The 20,457-nt window shown below is 45.4% G+C and overlaps 1 protein-coding gene across 7 annotated transcripts in view; it reads right to left on the reverse strand.

The window, feature by feature from the left end:
• Positions 1-20,457, reverse strand: part of Hnf1b (HNF1 homeobox B) — a 56,908-nt gene that overhangs the window by 32,493 nt on the left and 3,958 nt on the right. For 4 of the 7 annotated variants that reach the window (XM_063250924.1, XM_013152263.3, XM_013152262.3 and 1 more), the window contains exons 2-4: positions 19,150-19,349; positions 14,827-15,091; positions 13,214-13,449 (exon numbers count right to left, since the gene is read on the reverse strand). In XM_063250924.1, the coding sequence (XP_063106994.1) occupies positions 13,214-13,449; positions 14,827-15,091; positions 19,150-19,349 (701 nt within the window). The remainder of the gene's footprint in view (positions 1-13,213; positions 13,450-14,826; positions 15,092-19,149; positions 19,350-20,457) is intronic. The other 3 variants (XM_013152271.3, XM_013152265.3, XM_013152264.2) reach the window with 1 other exon arrangement.

Genomic DNA, 20,457 nt, shown 5'->3' on the forward strand with positions numbered 1-20,457 from the left:
CAATATTAGCAGGAACTAGGTCTATACCTCCTCTTTTACAAGGAGAGAGGAGGATGTGGGAACTATTGGGCAATCTCAGGCTCAGCTTGTCTCCTGTATGACTTTTGGCCCTGAAGCCTGAGGGTTCCCTTCATTGGGGTCTGGGATGCCTTCACCCTTGGCATTTCAAAGCCAACCTCCCATCTCTGATAATGCAGGAATGTTCCTCTGGCTGGTGGACCTCTGCCAGCTTGAGTGAGTGTCCCAGCCACCAACAGAGTAAACATTACTCAACTGGCTGGGGCTCTGTCACACACATTCTTCCCCTGTGTTCCTAACCTCATGCAGAGCACAGCCCAACCCCTTTGGGTCTGGAACTGGGAATTTAAACTCAGGCAGGAGGGAGCATGCAAAGGAAAAAGCTCTTCCAAAAAGAAAGGACCATGTCCACAAATTACGGATAGACAGAGCTGTCTTTCCTAAGAAGCCACAGGTTTGGAGAGAGGATAGACCAGGTGTGATGTCCCTGCACTGTGTCCTGACAACTCCACTCTCCCCCTAAGCATGAGTTGCTTTTCCCGAGGACAGAGGTAAAGAGGTGAATGATTCAGTCTGGTGAACTTCTGAGACAATCATTTGGGGTTAAAAGAATGTGAACAATTCTCTAACTTGAAACTGGGAACTCCAGAAATGAGGGCTTTCAAATGAATTAGTGTTGCTGCCCTGGTTTCCTCATGTGTAACACAGATCTTTTGCTACTGCTTAATAATATTTCCTTGTAATGTTTGCAAAGAGTTTAGGAGATTAAAAATCTAAAAGCCTGGGATGAGAAATATGGTGCAAGGTGAAAGCATTTTGAACACTGGACTCATTTCTATTTCAGATCCCTTTCTACTGAAGGTAGCTTAGGTGGAAGCCTAACTCATAAGAGGAGGCACACAGACAGGTCTGTGGGCCTGGTAAACATTCTTGACTCAAGCAGTTAAAAGTTGAGTGATACTTCAGGGAAGCCCACAAACTGGTTTTCTTATAAAAATCAAAGCAAATGTAGCCAAGGAAAAATAGCCAGTTTTCCATCAAAAGCATCTTGGCTGAGAATGGGAGCTAAATATGCCCAGTACACCTGAACACATCCTACTTGCAGGAGGACCGCTTGTGTCCTCCCACTGGTCTGCAGCGTGCACCATGCCTATCCTTGCTACAGAGCTGCAGGTGAACATCAGGCTTTTTGCAGTGAGCACTTTTTCCCGGAGACCATTGCTGCTGGATAAGGCAGGTGTAAGAGCCTGCCCTGCATCCAAGAACCTGAGCGGTCCTTACCAATGTGAAGATTCTGTACTGCCTGCTTCTCAGTGTGTCTCAGATGCTCACTGGCAAAGTGGAAAATGAGGTTCCAAGAGGATGAGGTCATTTTCACTTCCTCTTTCCAGGGGTTAGCCAGTAAGTTTAGTGTTTCAAAGCCGACCCTTTTCTCTCTGCTTCTGAAGCCCCAAATGAACTCCAGATATGTTGAGCCACGGCATCACGATCCACTAATAGCTTGAAATAATTTTATGAGTTTATTTACTCTTTTCCTGGGAAATGTAAGCCCCACTGAGGGCAGGACCTTGTCTGCCTTCACCATTATCTCTTCAGGATCTTTCACAGAGCCTAACCTGTGCCAGACACTCAATAAGTATTTGTTGAGTGAGTAAATAAGGGTGAATGAGCTATGCTTCAATGGTGCCCAGGGCTTCACCCCCTCTTCAGCTTTAGTCTGTTGAGTGGCTGAGAGGTGACTGGCATACATTTACCGTTTAAATCCCCTGTCTTTTCTGTGGTGGTGGTGGGGAGGCAAGCATTATTTTTGGTTGTTGTTTTTAAGGAGTAAAAAGGAAGAGAATGGAGAGAGGAGAAAAGATTAAAATGTAGTCAAAATATAATAAATAATATGGTAGACTTGGCCAATGCCATGTGAAGGCATGGGACAGGTATGCGGAGGTCAGGCTGATCAGTCAGGGTGATCAGCAAGACTGCCTTCTGCACCTGAAGTGGCCCACAGGGCTTTATCCTGTGTACAAATGGCCAATGGGACACCCATGGGGAGCCACCAGTTTTCTTTATCCTGAGACCCAAGCATAATACTCATTACCTCAAGCTCCTTAAGCAGTTGAGAGTGGGCTCTTTTGTTAGAACAGGGTGATTTCTAAAGGTATAGGCCGGCAGACAGGAAATTTGATTTTATACCACCATGTTAGAACCCAGTCTGGGGTCCATTGTGTTGGGAGCCGCAGCCCCGAGCCCGGTCGCCTCACTTGGCGGACGTGAGGCCTGTAGTAAAGAGTGAAGCCTGAGGTAGATTGCCCCTCCCATCGAGCACGTTAGTTTCCTGCTTACCGCGTAAGCAACCCGCTCAACAATATAGTCTGCCTGGCAACTGATGATGTTAGCCAATCAGCTTGCCTTGCTTACTTTAACATGATTGGACACTGTACCCGTATATATACCGGTGCCACCCCTGGGCGGAAGAAGAAGCCAGGTAGAAGCCCAGAAGTAAAAGCCCAAAAGGAGCCGCGGAGAGCGGACCGGTAGAGGCTTTGGGGCAGACTGAAGCACAAAAGGAGCCGCGGGGAGCGGACCAGAGGAGGCTTCAGCTGGGAGAACCCAGGGCAGGCTGTACGGAGAAGAAAAATAAAAAGAAAAGGTTGTCCACTACCAGACTTTGTCGTGTGTCCTTCCTGCCGGCCGGGAGCGGACATCGACACCATTGGATTGATTTTATTTTCTTTTTTTGAGATAGGGCCTATTATACAGTTCAGGCTGGCCTTGAGCTCACTTTCTAGCCCAGGCTGGTCTCCAACTCAAAATGATCTTCCTGCCTCCGCCTCCTGAGTGCTGGGATTACAGGTGTGAGTCACCACGCCTGACCATTGGATTTATTTTTGAGGTAAAAATCCATTAATGAGGATAGACTATGGCAACATGAATAACTTAAATGCCTTTTTCTCCAAAGAAACTGGTGTAAAACTAAGAAGCTTTAATGGTTGACACTGTTAGGTCTAAAGATGGTGGGCTCAGCCAGGGTTCTGCTGCAGACTGGCTCCTGGGGTCTGGCCTTTTCTGAGCAGCTGTCTTTGCAGGCAGGGATAATATGGCTGCAACAAAGGGCCCTGGGCCTGGCTGATGGGACGGTGATGCTCCTAGTGGGTCTGAGCAATGGGAGAAAGGCTATAAAGCCATTAGCAGACTGAGCCACTGGCTGTCCACACAAAGTAAGGTCCTATAAACAGACATCTGTATTGTGACTGAAAGGCTAATAAAATTGCCTCAGAAAAGAGAAGTTTTCCACTGTGATCTATTCATACGCAGTACCCTACTGGGAAGTGATACCCAGAGAGAGGATCCTTTAAGACCTGGCAAGTGTCAGAGCTGCCTTGTTATAGGAGTTTGCCCGCTAAATCAGCCTCTTCACTGCTATCACTGAGGGAAGCTCCATCAGCATCATCATTATCATCATCATCACCATCATCATGACAGAGAGTGCCCATCACCCAGTAGGCAGCTTATGGATCCCAGCTGTAGGCGTTGGGCATGGAGACACCAGTAGGAGGGCAGAAGCACCAGCCAACAGCTCAGTGAGAACCACCAGAGAACCGAGAGTTGCTCGGCTGAGCAGTTTTGTTTCTCCCTCTCTGCATGACATGGATTTACAGGAACTCTAGACCTTATGTTTGCTCAATAGAAAGTCAGAAAGAGTAATTCTCACTCTTTTCTTTCCAAAAGGATACTAGTAAGAGGTTATGCAAGGAACTAAACTAGTAGAACATTAATCTAGCAAAACTAAACAAAATGAATAAACTAAACTTATTAAACTAAACTAGTAGGAACTATGGTAGTAGTAGAACTATGTTCTTTGAAAGCCTTCTAGTACCTTTTCATATTGACATTATCTTTTGAACAGTATATTTTAGGTAAGCATGTGGAGCTGGCTGGCACTGTTTCTAAAAAAGGGAAGATGTGCTGTAATGCTATATGCAGATGTTATATAAAAACTGAATACCAAATTTAGAAAACAGGGCATTTACTTCTTTTTTACGAGGCAGGAGCAAGGTTCATTACACAGAGATATAGGCTACACTAGAGAATAGAGTTTGGGTGCTCAGAGAAATGAGGCACTGATAATAGGGAATTTATGCATTATGCTTTTAAACAAGAAACTCTTTATAAATAGATATCTCCATTATACAGACATGTAGAGTGTCTTCTGTGTGCCAGGCTGGGCTGCTAGTGAGACAGTGGTGAAGAAATCTGACCTGGGCTTAGATGTTGGATTGCCCACAATCCTACCACTCAGAATACATAAACTAAGTTTAGGAACTCACCATGAAAGTAGTCTTAATTTTTTTTCCTCTGGCAGGTAGGAATGCAAACCTATATTTTACTGGCAGTGGGGTTCTAGACAATAAAGAGGATATTTCCATCTGTACAACACCTCGAGATAAAGGAAGCACTGACTGTATACCACTGTGTAAACCAATGTTACACAGACAGAAGATGCTGTTTAGAGAGCTTCCACTCATACTAACAAAGGACTTCTTTGAGCTTTGTTGTCAACCCAGTCCAACAGGTGCCCACTGAAAAGAGGCAGGGCCAGAACCTAAGTGCACATAGGCTGCTACTCAAGGCCCTGAAAGTGTTAAACTCCAACAGTTATAGGTGTCTCATTTATACCCAGTATAAATCTGTTTATTGTGACTGGCTCCACCCAATCTGCTGGTGCTGTAAAGCTCTAATGGTCCCTAATAAAGGTAGAAGGCTTCTAACAGCACAGAGTTCTTGAGACTGGGACAGAGTAAGGAAGTGTGGGAGAGAAGGAGGGAGGGAGACAGATAATGAGCTAACAATAAAATATCACAGTGGCAAAGTTCTCTCTGTGCTTTAAGCTGAGACACCTTGGCTTCAGCCCCAAGTCTGCAAACAACACAAAATCTCCAAGTAATCTCCGTCAGAGCTGAAAGGACCTTGTCCAACACCCTCATTTGTCAGAATTCTTGAGAAGTTAAATGATTTGCCCAAGGTCACCCTGCTTGCTGGTGGCTCTGGCCTCCTGAATCTTACTATAGAGCTCTGGACTTCACCTGCCTCCCCTTTCCCAGTTGTGTAAGGTACCAGCTGGACCTTGATCAAGCCCTTCAGAACTCTTGGGCCTTACCTAGCTTACTAATGTCCAACGCTGGTGGTGCATCCATTGTTTATTGCAACTTCCTCTGCCTAAACAACACTGAATCCCACCAGTCCTCATTCTAAATTTGTGGGTGGGCAGGGGATCCATGTTTATTTTTAATAAGCTCCAAGATGACTTTCATGTGGTCTGAGAAGGAGATCTGAAAAGCATAGATCTTGCCAATGCTTGGGTTTTGTGGTTTCAAACAGCAACCAAAGTTCATGGAAAGGGAAATTCAACCACCGTGAAACTGTAAAGACACACCCAGGGATATCCAAAGCCCTTCCGCACTCTCAATACCTTGACGTTTCCTGAGTCAGCCCAACAGTTCTGCGAGGTCAGCTAACTTTTCTTCTCAGGCACTGCACTCAGAACGAGGTGTGTTTTTATCACATTATGTTTTACAATAGTCCTAAGGAAATAGTTATTACGATTCTTATTTTATAAACAAAGAAACCGTGGTTCAAAGAGTTTACAAAACTTGTTTGAGGCCATACTGCTAGACAAGGACAGAACCACAATTCAAACCAAGCCTATTCTGGGTGCTACATCTCGCTTCCCAGATGTTCTTTGCTTCCTAGTATGGGCCAGAGAAGGGACTGCCTGTAGGTAGCTCGTCCCTTGGGTAAGTCATTAAATGCCGAAGACCATCTCCATGACAGTTCTGCATGTAAAGCACAAGTCCTGAGACACTTGGCTCTTGAATTCCCCAAAGTACCAGAGGATGAAGTCCTAGTTTGCTGGCTACCTTCTTGTCGGAAATCACAAGTGTGCTACCACAGAGGCTGAAAAGTCAGGGAAGAAGAGAAGAGAAAGAGCTCCCCCCCAAAATCAACCCTCTGCAGAAGCTTCTGTAGTTTCCCGTGCTCACTGTGGGGTTGTGTCCGCCCTTCCTTTCTTTCCCTGAAGTTTGAATGTGTGTCCTTTCTAAGAACAGAGTAGCCAGCAGCTCAGACACAGCCTCTGCCAGGAAAGCACCACACCCCATCTAATTGGCAAGCTCCCAGGGCTAATCACTCACAAGCAATACACACAAGCGAGGCACTCTCGCTTCTTTCTTTTAGGGGAGAAAAATGTCCTATTAGTACAGGTAATTCACAGTCAATATATGAACCTGGCCTCCTGCTACATGGTCATGAGCCCTTCCCTGAGACCAGTCCATGGCACGTTCTGCCTCCCTCAGGTTGCTTTCATGTCTTGGTATATAAGGCCTTAAGAAACTAGGTATGCTTCACGGATGTCACAGAACAGTCCTAGGCCAAATGGGAAATCACCTCAAACCCAGGGTGTTACAAGGAGCCAGCCTGAGTCTGCCGCAACACCCAGATGAGAATTGTAGTTGTGAATACTAAAAAATCAGGATTGAATGAAACGTCCAGAAGAGACAGAGGAGAAAAACAAAACAACAAAAGCCTCTGAGAGGAAGGATAATAGCTACCATTTAGAAAGCTTGCTGTGCTTGAGGTGCTTTACATATCATGTATACCATCCCATTTAATCCTTCTAGGATCTGCGATCTGCGCGGATGAGTGTCCCTACTTTACACATTAAAGAAAAAAGCCAGGGCCACAGAACAATCAGTGGCTGAGGCAAAGTTGGAATTCAGGTCTGCTTCCACGCCTCTTTGTTAGATATACAAGAGCATTTTCCCCTGGTATCTTTAGTACACAGTAAATGTCTGGGTTGGTTGTAGCCTGGGTCAAGAAGGCTTGGGACAAAGGAAGATCAGTTACTAACTGAGCAGCTCGTAGATGCCCACTGCTAAAGTAGGATCCCTGGATGATCCTCTTCAACAGCACCAAAATGCAGAAGCTGAGGCCTTGTGCCACACCCACAGAATCAGAATCACAACCTGTACTTTAGCACAGGCCTAACTGACAGACAGGCACTTTAACGCTGAGAAGCTTTACCTCGCAGCTGGTTTTTTGTTTTTGGTTCCGGGAATCAGACTCAGGACCTTGCACTTGCTAGGCAGGCGCCATACCACTGAGCTCTATCCTGGGCCCTCAGAGTTGGTTTTTAAACCTAGTGGTACACTGGGATCACCTGGAAATTTTAGCAATTTCTGACACACCCTGCATTCCCATTTACTAGGGCTGGGCTGCAGTCTGGGCACCAGGATTTTCAGGAGCTTCTCAAGTGACTCTAAAGCCTAAGGATCATTGCCCTAGGGTAGGGTCTGTGGTCTGCTGGCCAGAGCAGCCTGTTTTTATATGATGCACAAGTATGGTTTCTATATTTTTAAATGGTTTTAAACATCAAAAGTGTGTATCATGCTATGTGAAAATTATACGAAACTCAAATTTATGTCCTCATACATAAAGTTGCATTGCAAGATAGTCTTGTTCATTCATTTATAGTCTGTGACTGCTTTTATGTCACAAAGGCAGAACTGAGTGGCCATGCCTGAGGTGGTAAGATCTGAAAATCCTAAAATATTTACCTTTTGACTCTACATGAAGTTTGTTGATCCCTAGAGTACTTGTCAACAGTCAGGATAACCAGAACTGCACTGATTTTAACCTGGGCATATGCTTTATATAAATAGACATAAGTAGATATATATTATATATTTATACATATGTGTGTGTTCTCCCTTCTTCCTCATTTATGTTTTTACTTTCCCTTGAAAAGTGGGTAGAGGCATAATGCCAGGTCTTGTGCATTCCAATTAAGCAGGTAGCTTCAAAGGCCCTTGCATAAATTTTTGCTTCTCTCTGGACCTCTAGTGCTTAACTCTCTCCAAGTTCCTGTCACTTTCCATCAAAACTTTTACAAACAGATTCGAAGAGCACTTCTACCATACAAGCTGAAAACTGGAGCTCTGTGCTGGCAGGCAGCTTCCTTCCTTCTTAGAGCTGAAATGAAGGCGGCAAGGAGTCCTTGAATCTCCTAAGGATCCTTCAGGGGGATTAGGCATGACTACTAGGGTCTCCTTCAGTGATAGGAGTCCCATATCTGCCTGCCCCTTTGTATGGGAGGCGGAACCCCATCAGCCCAGCAGCCTGGTTTCTTTGTATGCAGACCAGGGTTCCTCCCCTATGGGAGAAGGCTGCCAGCACAATGTCTTGAAGCCTAGATCTCTTAATCTCATTAATATCTTGATTGTCTTCTCCAATCTAGTGGGAGCCTGTGGGGTGGTACCCAGTAGATAGATAAAATGACCTTCAAATTCAAGAGATAAAATGACAGACAAAGTCTGAGAAGGAGAATTTTGAAGCCATGTCTGCCATAGGTCCCCAAGTCAGTACAAACCTTGTTTTTCTTACAGCAGCAGATGTTCCCAAGGCAGAGTTTATCACTGCACAACTGAAATAATCTGCCACTTAGGGACAATGGCGCTCACTTACTCTGGGGGCCTTTGCTGTTGAGATGAATATTTTTACAATTGCCCTCATAAACTCCCTCCCCTTGTCTGCTGTCAGGAGGGGGTGGAGCTCCCAGAGGTGAGCTGAGGTGCCTCCAGTGTCTCAGAGGCCCCATTAAGTTGTTAAGGCATTTAGTGCCCCAGACAGGGCCGAATGCAAGGGCAGTTCAAATCCTCCACAGGTGCAGATGGGGTTGTGGAAGAGGGGGCTTTGATTTTTCCCAAAAAACCCACCTTGGTCATGGGAGATGGGTGAGGAGGAAACAGTCAACTCCCCAGCTTTTCTCCACGTCTTTGACTATACTTTCCCAAAGCCTCTGCCATTGAGAGGGGTGGTGGGAGAGAAAGAGACTGCCACAGATTGCGGAGTATGTGTGTGTAAGCACAGTATTCACATCTGAAAAGTTTGTAGCATCTGCATGACAAGAGATGGGCAATGTGTAACAGCTGAAAACCTGTCCCCATGACTTAGAAACTCTAGGAACTTGAGCAAGTTACTCACATTTGAAACATCTCCCTTCCTTTGATTGTAAAAGGAGGATACAAATACAGTGGTTTCCACCCTCCCGAGGATGCTGCAGAGGTTAAATGAGAGGGAGCATTCAGGTGTTCAGCCAGAGCCTGTACCCAGGAAGTGCTTAGTCAATGCCAGCTGTTATAATTCTTCACTGTTAGACATTATCTTGCCACTGGGCACTTTTTGAGGTTTTCATTGGTCCCACAGATTTCTATGTCTCCACAAAGGTCCCTGGCCAAGGTCTGGTTTGTCCAAGACTTGGGATTAGATTTCTGCATTCACTGGAAGAAAGGCGGGTGAAGAAAAAGCACGAGGCAGGATTCTCTGTCTTTCAAGTTGTGATCTCATGTTAGGGAAGTCAAGTTTACTGGGCTGGGAAAGGGAGGAATAGAGTTCAAAGGGATGTAGGAGAAGAGCCACAGAAACCGTGCCCCTTCTTAGGGAAAGAGGCTATGGCTCAGGATCCCAAAGATCTCAGAATCCAGGCTGTGCAAAGATGCCTTCTTTTTCCTATGTCTCTCTTTCCAGGACAGTAAGTCTACACTTCCTTCACAAAAGGTGATGCAGAAGTGAGGTTGTGATGGGTGGGAGAGTGAACACTGATGAAATTTTTTTGTCCTTCTTTTTCCTCCTGGGGCTGTGGCCAAGTGACTTAGTTTGGGGCTGGAGCAAAGTAGATAGTGAACAAGGCCACCCCCGATACCAGGCTTGGATGAAGGCTAACCCAACTTCTATCCCACGCCAACTTCCTCCTCCTCCTCCAGCCAATCAATACAAGCACCAGTCTCCAACCAGCCCTTTTTCTTGCCACAGCCCTGCCCTCTGACCTTTTGGGGGCCTCTCTCTTGAGTCAGCTCCAGAATGGAGGTAGAGGCCATCACTCGGGACCTGCTCAATGGCCTCCGAAGGGGCTGTCACGGGGCCTCTAACCAGGGACAGCTCCTGCTGGCCAGAGCTGGAATGGGGAAGGGGGCAGATAAAGGCCTTACAGGCTGAAGATAAATGGCTGCCTACAGCCTGCTACAGTAACTTCAGGCCCCCAAGAAGAACAGACAAAGAGTGCCCCTGTGACACTCACTGGAAAGATGAAGGCCCATCAGCCGCAGCCAGGCTGGTTCAAAGCCCCAACTTAATTGTCAATTAAGCATGCATAAGGGAGACAAAGCCATGACAACCCCTGGCTGCATGCTGGTGTGTGATTGTAAAGCTGAGGAGGGCCAACGCTGAAAACAGCTGATTCTGCTGACAATGTGTTTGTAGGGCACCTTGTAACCAATCAGCCGCTGACAGAGGCAAAGTGCTCCTCCTGCCACCCCTATTGTGCAGGACATTCCAGGACCAGGGTCACACTGTGGTCATTGTGGGCAAGTGGGCCACAACACAGTAAGCGTGGCTGGGAAGGAAGGGGCTCAGTTAGAGAAAGGGTGCTCTCCTTCTCTAGGAAAATTCATCTCCCAACAGCGGCCAGGCCTCCTGGCTCAGGTGCTGGGGTATGGAGAGGAGAAGGCTGGAGAGGGTGGGGTGGCGATGAGGACTCTGTTTCTTCCCCTGCTCAGTCTCAGTGGTTGCTAGTGCTGAATCTGGATGTTGGTTTTTCCTCAGCTCAGAACATGTATTTTACATTCAGTTGTGTTTTGGGAGTTGGATAGAGACCCATAGCTGTGGCACCATACTTGGAAGTGACTATGAAGCTCTTGAGATCAAAGCCTTCCCTGAGTGCTGAGCTCCAGCCTGCCAACTGCCTAGCCCCGGGTACATTATGCGGGTCCCATCACAGCACACGCACCATTATGGCAACTTGAAATGGGGACGCAGGTCTCTGTCCCAGGCACCCCTGGACTCTGGAGCAGTCCCAGGGCCTCCTAGCAACAATGCCCCACTATGTGAAAATTAGAAAGAAAAACAACATTTGTGCTGCCTGCCATTCTTTCCATTGCCACTGGCATAGGCCTCTGTAATCCTGTGTCGGTAACAATGTGGTTTGCTGGGAAGTGTTTACACTTTCACCCATTTAACCCTGTGAGGACTCGGGAGTCAGCCGTACCTATCCCCTGCTGGTTGGAACTAAGATTCAAAATGACATACAGAGAGTTAGATTCATTGGCTTGGGACAAGGATTGCCTTGATTAGCTCTAAGTGACAATTAAGGCAGAGGGGAAGCAGCCGCTGCACACATACATAGCACCCTCTAAGTGCTGCTCTAGAAATAGCAGGTCCTTTTCTCCCTGGAGAGAGCCACTAAGCCTCCAAAGATAAACTTGATTCCCAGCTGACTCTAGAGACTCCATGCTGGCGCAGTATCTTGGCAGACAATGAGCTGCGGGGGGGCAGGGCTGTGTGCCCTCCCCGCCTCTGGTAAGCTCAGTGTGGGAAAGCATGGCCATCAGCAGACCTGAGATCTAGTTACTCTGTGTAGCTTTGCCAACACTACCTCTTTCTGGGCCTCAGTTTCTTTTCTAAAGTCTGAATTCTATCATTCCATGATTTTGTTTTTTAAGTCCAGACTTTTGGGAGCTCCCCCCAAGAGTCCCTTTCCAGTGGGACATGTCTTTCTTGGTCTCATAGGAGCCATATCCAGGCTGCGTTTCTTGGCCCCCATCTCCACCTTATTTCCAGTACCTGTCCCTGACCCTCCAGACCTAGCTTTCTGTATTTCAGGAGATAGAAAGCCGAAGCTAACGACCCTGTGGTGACCTCAGCACAACCCCAGCTTGTCAGAAAGCTGCTGAGCCTTTGTTTGGCTTGCAGGCTCCCTGACTTTGGAGTGGAGATCACAAGTCCCAGCACAATGGCTATTGTCTTCTCAACAATGCCCCTTGCCCCAGCCACACCCCCTGTAGCTCTTAGCTCAGCTCTGAGGATAAGCTCTCAGGATAGCTATGGTGGGCAAGTGCTCCAGTCTTCAGTGCTGGCCACATGCCATCCACTACTCTTCTCTGAGCCCTGCTTTGAACTGCCATGAAGGGACAAAGTTACTCTAATTAGGTCAGCATCAGCTCAGGGGTTTCTTGGTCTTCCAAGAATCATCCGAACTTTCTTCCCATGTGACTGAGCCTTTCCTTTCTATGGTACAGAACCCACAGAAACTACAGCCCAGATTCAGGCTTTATGCTGAACACTATCATGCTGGTAGACACCATGCGAGAGGCCATGCTATGGGCACAGCAGGCTTAGCACAAATCCTTGTATGCTCTCCCACTTTGGCTCTGAGTTTGTCCTGGTGACCAGGTCACCTCAATACTTGGATCAGCTCCCAGTTCTCAGGCTTTCCCATCAGAAGGCAACACAGTAGGCAAAGAGAATAGATTTCCGAACCACCCTAGAATTATAAGTGCTGGTTGGCTTTCCTTTATGATCCTTTCCCCCAGAGTAGGAGGCTGTGCCACACTGTTCACACAGGCACTAAACATACCCCAATAAGCATACTGGTTCTGCAAATCTATTTTCATAGAAGCAGTAGACTGTATAGGTACCCAACCCCAGCCTATGGCCACACAGCAATCAGCATATGGGGTGCTTTTCCACAATGAGAATGTAGGATTCCATCCTGACAGACTTCAATCCCACAGTAGAAACATTCTGATTCAGGCCAGGGCTTGATACACAGTAAGAACTCAATCAGTTTTGGGCAATTAGTCATTACTAAAGTTTCAAGCAAACAGTGACCATCCCTACCCTAGCCAACAAGCATAAGGCCACTAGAATGGCTCTTCTCTAAAGCCACTGGACTTTGCTGGAGCTGAAGAGAGCACTGGGGTAAGATATGCCCAAGGATGGCAGAGAATGGCCAGGGTGCTGTTTCCCATTACAATGATTTATGAAGCACCCCTGTACCTCTCTACCTGCAGCTTGGACAAGGCAGCTTCTTGGAGAATAAGATGACAGGAAGGGCAAGGCAAGTTCAGAGAATAGAACAAAAAGCTCCCTGAGAGTCAATCTATCCCTTACATCCAATGGTTGAACAAGGAATTGGAGGAAACTTGATTAGCACTATATATTCTTTTCATGAAAATGTTCTAGCCATAGGAGACCAATCCAAAGGCCATCCCAAAGCTTTGCTCTTCTGAAAAATCTTGGAGCAAATGAGACCAGTGGGGGAAAACTAGAACAGTCATATCTGAGGCAATCAGACCCAGACGCTGCTTACCTGACAGCTTATTTGGAGGTGAGGCACTGGGCTGGTGGTGGGGGGAGCCATGGCCGAGTAGGGGGGTCAGGCTGTGCGTTTGATTGGAGCTATAGGCGTCCATGGCCAGCTTCTGCCGGAAAGCCTCCTCCTTCCTACGGTTTGCAAACCAATTGTAGACACGGACCTCCGTGACCAAGTTGGAGCCCAGCCCATGGGCTTTGGAGGGGGAGACACCTCGCTGCAAACATTCTGCCCTGGAATAGACAGAAGAGAGATAATGAGTGAGGATGGCTGGAGGATTTGCTAGTCACTGGCCCCAAATACGCAGTCAGAGCAGTCTTGGATAAGAGTGTTCAGAAACTATGAGTTGAGTCGTGGGCTAGAGGAAGGCCTAGCTTGAGAAATAACCAATCTATGTAGTTATCTGATGAAGATAATTGGGGGAAGAGCAAGCTACGCTGCCTTGCAAGGCAAAGGATAGCCCTCTGGTGTGGCTTCTTATGAGAAGACAGCAAGCCAAGGATAGGCTGTTCAGGGAGACAGTCCAGACAACTGGGCATCCTGACACCTCTTTATTTTACCATTCTTTCCACCACACAAAAAGTCAGGTATTTTGCTTGTCACTTCTGGTGCCTTCCAAGCCAGATTCTTTTTTCAGACCTAGGCGTTCCCTGTCAAGGACAGGCTGGGTGGGATATAAAGAAAGGCACCCCCAGATGCCTTGTCTCTAGGTTTAATAGAGTCGATGAAACCACAAATTCAGGTGTGAGATATATCCTGAGATAACACTGGATGCGGGAGGAAATTCTTATTAACAGGAGACAGGGCGCAGCCTGAGGACCCTGTGCATGCACAAACAGATTGATTTGCCTCTCAGCCTGGCTTCCCTGACCAGATTCGTCTACTGCCAAAGAGACAGACAAAGAGGCCCATAGGCCTCAGCCACAGTAAAGAGCAGGTCTGTTAGAAAGTCAATATTGGAATTAGGGAGGACCAGACAGTAATGAAACAAAAAGTTATCCTAAGGATTTCTGCTAATTCCCTTTCTTTATAATGACATACAGTTATTACTCAATAAAAAGAACTCTAATGAATTGATATGGACAAAGTGGACTGAACAGATCCAACTAATTCTTACTTTCCTGTAGTTTCCTTTTGACTAATGGTTGGACAACTGGCGGAGGCCAGACTCAGAATCTGTGGCTAAAGAATGGTTTTCCCTAGGCCTATATGGAGATCAGTGACTTAATAGTCTCTTCCTTGGTCACCATATTTTGTATCAGTATTCTCCAGAGTATCTTCCCTAGAATAGTAATTTATGGGGATGTTAGCAAGTATTCCAAAGAAGAAAAAGTCCATTGCTAACAACCACCAAAGTTACAAGAATTTCTTGACTGTAGAACATCTCATAGATGGTAATATACTACTACATGTTGGGACTCTAAGAAAAGCCATGTATTTTGTCAAAGTTATTTATCAGTATATGGAAACTGGGGTTCTGTGCTTTGGAAACATTCCAGTGTAGCCACACTTATCTGGATAACTAGTGTGTCAACAGCCCAGGACTGAAGGGGGAGATCTTGGGTCCATGTGCTTGCCTGCCTGCTGGAGCAAACTGCCGGTGTTGTTACCTGTTACACTCCTCCACTAAGGCCTCCCTCTCTTCCTTGCTGGGGTTCTTTTGCCGGTCGTAGGCCTGGTATAAGATTTGCTGGGATGCGGGCCCCCATTTGAACCGGTTGCGGCGCATCTTCTTGTTGGTGGGCTCAGAGCAGGCGTCATCGGACTGCCCAGGCCCCTGGCTCTGTTGACTGAACTCTGGAAAGAGAAACAGCAGCTGATCCTGACTGCTTTTGTCTGTCATATTTCCAGAACTCTGGACTGTCTGGTTGAACTCTGAAAAGAGAAAGGGGTAGATTTGATAGGGCCTGTAGCCTTCACTTGGCAGAGAGACAGACAGACAGATAAACAGACAGACAAAGACCCCTTGATTCCTCTCCCGTAAGCTCTGCAATGTGCCATGATTGTGTGTGGAACCAGAGTGGGGAGTCATGACAGGCTCCTCACTGCACACCTTGGTGTTTCAGCAAAGTCACCCTATTCCTTTCTTCCAAGGAACTCAGATGTAGCCGGCACTATTTTGAGAAAATGAAGTGTTTTTTTTTTTTTTTTTTCCTTTGGGTCACTGGTCCCCAGACATGAAGCAACACTTTCAATTCTGATCACTTGTATTTTAATGACAAGGGAATGAATTCCACCAAGTCTCAGACCAAGAGAAACACTTCTAAGGTGCAATTTACTCTTACACAACATATTCAGAGACTGACTGTAAACAACTCTCCCCACCCTTCCTTTCAGCTCATATATACTAGGCATCTGCATTCTAATGTTAGGTTCTTAGAAAAATACAAAGCTCAAAACATTTAGATAATGCTTTGAAATAAACACTTGGAACTATGTATTAGAGACGATGCTCTTTAGAGCTCAAGTGTAATTTCAAAGACAATGGTATGTATTTGTGTAAGTATGTGTACAAGGGTCCATTTATGAGGGAGAAAGCCCACTCAGGAAATCTGACAGGTCACCCACAAATCTAGAGGGTGACACGTGCAGAATTTGAAACATAGGACCATTCTAGGAATGGCACTGGATGAGCTGCAGAATGATGCACATAGATGGAATGATGCTCCCTGTCTATCCACTTTCCAGGATCCTTCTATCCATCTTTATCAAATGAATGAATGAAAGATGGCACCTTGGCCCAGTGGTGATCTCTTAGCCTATTTTGTTTAAATAAATTGTACTTGATCTCAGCCAAAAGCCCGACAAGCAATTGATTTATTTATTTATTGCAATGGGTTTAAGTAAATTGGATAGTGACTTAGTTTAAAAAGGAGAACTTTGTTGTCCACTTCCTCATAACTGCATGAAGCAGGGTCCATTAGGGGTAATTAGTTTCATTTTACAGATGAATAAACATAGAAGCCAAGAACCCTGCTAAACAAGGACACATAATATGTTCTCACTTATGTAAGGACCTATATCCACTTTGCATCAGGAGGAAGCAGTGGGTCCCTAACCACTCTGGATGCAGGATCTCAGATGCAAAAATGCTGGGTTTTGTATAATCAGCAGCTAATTGGCCAAGTTAATGAGCAGTCTTCCTGGTGGAAGGACTGTGCGGCTTCTCACTATACAGCCTTTTATTTGGGCCTGGCTCACTTTGGATGATATTTAGGTCACCTGAGGGCTTTAGAGACTTGAAATAGTTTCTGCTGAACTTTAAGCAGGAAATCACTGCTTTTTTGGGATAAACTGTTTAATTCCTTAGTCATTCAACTTCCTCACCTGTGCAATGAGAAAGCCCAAAAGTCTAGGGGGGCACTAAGCAGTCTTCAAGAACATCAGCCCCTAGATGATGATGGTGCGGGTGACCCAGATTCCTCTGATGGCCATGCCTGCACACCCCTACATTAATTTGGTCGCAGAACAGCTCTCTATGTGCAGTTACTTGGGAAACAATCACAAAGCGGAGAAAGAAACTCCCTGCTCAATGTCTTCTCCTGCTCCCTTCTCAATGCCCTACATTGTACCTACAGAGTTGCCCAGGAGCAGTGATGCCAAAGACCTGCAATCAACTTGAATTTTCATTTGACGCAAACAGGTGTCGTAATAGTTTACATGTAATGAGCCATTATAGGGTGAGGTTTTATGCAGCATCCTCTAAATGAATTCCTGCATACAACTCTCACAGCCTCTCCGTGCGAAAACTATTATCATTTCTATTTTACAGAGGAAAACACTAAAGTTCAGAGTGGTTACGTAACCTGCCCAGAGTCACATGGGCTTGGGGCAGGAGCTACGATGTGAACCCAGCCTGAAGACTCTAAGATTCCTAGCTACCTGCTTATGAATCATCTCTGGCAAAAAAGCAAAACCAAAAAGCAGCAACAGCAAACAATACATCCCTAGACTCCGCAAATCTGATTTCTATGGAGGTGAGGCTTTGTCTGTGGTGGGTGTGAAACATACAGCCATGCCACAGGGTGGCAGCTGCTCCAGTGCCTCACCTGCCCTTTGGTGAGGGCAGACTGTGAGGTCTGGGGAACCCCAGTGTATGCTTGGATCAGCCAGGTGACTACCTGCAGGTATCAGAGGCATCTGGGACCTGCTCTTTAAGGGCTGAGCTCTTGACTCTCCCAATGCTTGAAAAACTAACTCTCTCACATATCTTCTACTTCCTTTTGGATTCACCAGGGGTGGGAATGGCATAGAAAATGTTCATTACTCATAAAAGTGACCTGGGAGAAGCTGCCTTCAGCAACCTATTTCTAAGGCTGGGAGCTGGTTCAGACAAGCAGGTTCTATTACAGACAGGTCCATGAATACTACCATTGACTTGTTTTTCATGAAACTCTGCAGTCATGTATTATTTTTTATTCTCTTTTTTCCTTTCTCTTTCCACTCATCCTATTCACTTGTTTCTGTTTATCTCCCTTCCTAATTTTTATTCCATGTTCATGTGACTCGTACTCATCCTTCAAAACTGGGCTAAATGTCACCTCTTATAGGAAGCTTTCCAAGAGGTGTCCAAGTGATTTAGCAATCCCTCTGCTACCCCGTCTGTATATCTTTAGAATAGTTCTTAGAAAGCAGTGGTCATTATTCATCTCAGTGCCTCATCGGAGCGTGAGTCCCTGGAGAAAAGGACACGCGCATCCCACAGATTACCGTGGTATTTGTCACATAACAGGTACACGTATGATATTTACAGAAGGAAGGAATGGCTCTTAAGCTTTGTGCCTCATGTGACTTTCCAACAATAACAGTAAGAAAGTCTCTTGCAAACTCTACCACCAATCAGCTTATGTAAACTGTCCCCTCTCAAGCATGCTGACCATCTTTCTGGGGCTTCTGCCTTTACAGAAATTTCAGCTGACTTTCCCTGCCTTCCTTCTCTCTTTTTTGAGTGGCCTCTGAGAGACTGCATAGATGCAGTACAAGCTGGGAGACTGGGGGAATCCCAAGAGTTCTCTTTGGATACTATGGCTCCTGAGAACTTGCTCACATCTTCAGAGTTGCTTCATGCCAGGAACACAAATTCTTAAAGAGCTAATTGCAAAGCTGGAGCCAATCTATACTGTAAAGTGGCTTTTCCTCTAAGCAGCAAAGAGTTTTCACTTTGCTTCATCTAATCTATCCATGTAATGCTTCCAAAGAAGAATAAACAAAACAAAATCTTTTAGTATTACTGGGTGAAAGAAATCTTGAGACAGAAAACACACTTTTGGATAGTATAAGGGATGACAAGAATTGATGGGCCTGAGTTCCAAAGGCAGACATCTTTACTGTTTCCTGCCTGAGCTCGAAGTGACTTCGTATAGGCCAGGGTCATCAGCTGAGGTTTCAAACTCTGCTTTTGGTAAATCTGACTAAGCACTTTAAGTTGACTCAGGACTTGGTCCTACCTGACCCCCTGTTAGAGAACAGAGTGGGGTTCTAAATATATCTATCTATACAAATGCCTTCATTTTAAAGTTTTATTTCAGAGGGTAAGAAAATAACCTCAGTATTACTGACTGCTTAAAATGTCTTCTTTGGAAACTGAGTTGTGGTCATATATTAAGGAGAAAGATTCTTGGTTTACTGAGTAGCTACATCATTCTGTTACCCACTTAGTTTCAAGGAAAAGAATGCTGGGAAGAAGGACCAAAATTCAAGGTACCTTGCACATTGAAGGGCTTGAAAACATCTTGGCTAGGTAATAAGGGGCTGTGAAGGGAGAAAATGACACAAGCCAGTCTGCAAGCATCAACTAACTATGAAGGCCAAATCTACTTGCAAAGTGTTCATGGAGGCCTTCTTGATCAAGGAGAAATGGAGGCAGCCCACAGGGTCAGAGTGAGGGCAAAGACCTTTCCAAGTTGGGGCAGAGGCAGGGTTTAAACACTTACGTCGAAGGATCTCCCGTTGCTTTCTGACGTACCAGGTGTACAGGGCAGCACGCTTCTGGGTCTTCATAGGGGTGCCCTTGTTGAGATGCTGGGAGAGGTGTGACTGATTCAGTCCTGTGACGTCCACCACTTCCCTCTGGGGGATGTTGTGTTGCTGCATGTAGCCCTTGATCATTTTGGCAGCCCTCCACGGATCCTCACTGGACAGATAAGCAAATGGTTAGCGTGCTAGTGGTGGAAGAGGTCTAGGGAGAAATAGTCTTTTGCTAGGGATTCTACCTATATTTGGTGCAAAACTAACCTTCATGTATTTCTCTACTTGTCCAAGTTACAACCGTGGGAAAGGAATTAAGAAAAACCCCCAAAAGCAAACCAAAAAATGCCCCCAAAGAACCTAAATAGAAGTGCTGTAGCCCCTGCCTGGTGCACTCTCCCTTTCTTCTGAAACCAGCAGGGAAAACAACTGTTCATCTTCAGGAATGAGCAAGGACCACGCACATTCTTTTATTAAAAAGGAAAAATAAAAAGGAAAAGCTCTTGCTTGGTTTTGCTTTCCTTCATTTTCATGGAATTTGAGATATTTCAAAGGCAAGACCCATTGGGGAGTAGAGATGAGCTTGAGACCAGGTGGAAGGGTCTCACAAAGATACAAAGTAGCAGCAGTTTCTGAATTTACTTAATTTCAGTCTAAGTTTCTCCTACATTATTTTCCTTCTGAAATAGTGAATCAATTTTTTATAAAACAGGAGTAAAATATATCTCTATTTCCTGAGCATCAAGGAGGACTTACTTGTCAAATATTAAAACCTTTTAAGATTTTAAAATACAATGACATTCCTCCCTGGGATCAAAGAATCATACTACCTGCAAGGCAGGTAAAGTTAAAAAAAAAAAATTCCACAGCTCCGCCTCCTAAATAACACTTATAGAAGATGAGTGACTTCAGTTTTGCAGTAAGACATTAACAATCTCAAATGCTTTGTTTTCCTGTGTTCTTACATTTCTCCTCTGATAAGGCAAGGGAATCTGGAAGGTAATGTGCCTCATAAATTTTAAGCTTAGGCTACGCATGTGGTCGGACTTTTCCTTTCTTACAAACACAGGCAGGCAAAAAACTTGCTATTACTGTTTTGATGTTTGTTTAAAATATTCCCAACCTTGCTAATATCTTTTCTTGCTTATGAAATAGATGGCTTAAAATGAGAAAAGTCATTTAAATTAAGAAGATAAGGCATAATGTAGGGTAAAAGTATCAAAGAAACAATAAAGTAACAAATATACATTTTAAATGTATAAAAGCATCCTTTA

This window comes from Cavia porcellus, unplaced genomic scaffold (genome assembly GCF_034190915.1).
Source record: "Cavia porcellus strain 051 isolate PalLab524CR breed Dunkin Hartley unplaced genomic scaffold, mCavPor4.1 scaffold_6, whole genome shotgun sequence".
Classification (NCBI taxonomy): Eukaryota; Metazoa; Chordata; class Mammalia; order Rodentia; family Caviidae; genus Cavia; species Cavia porcellus.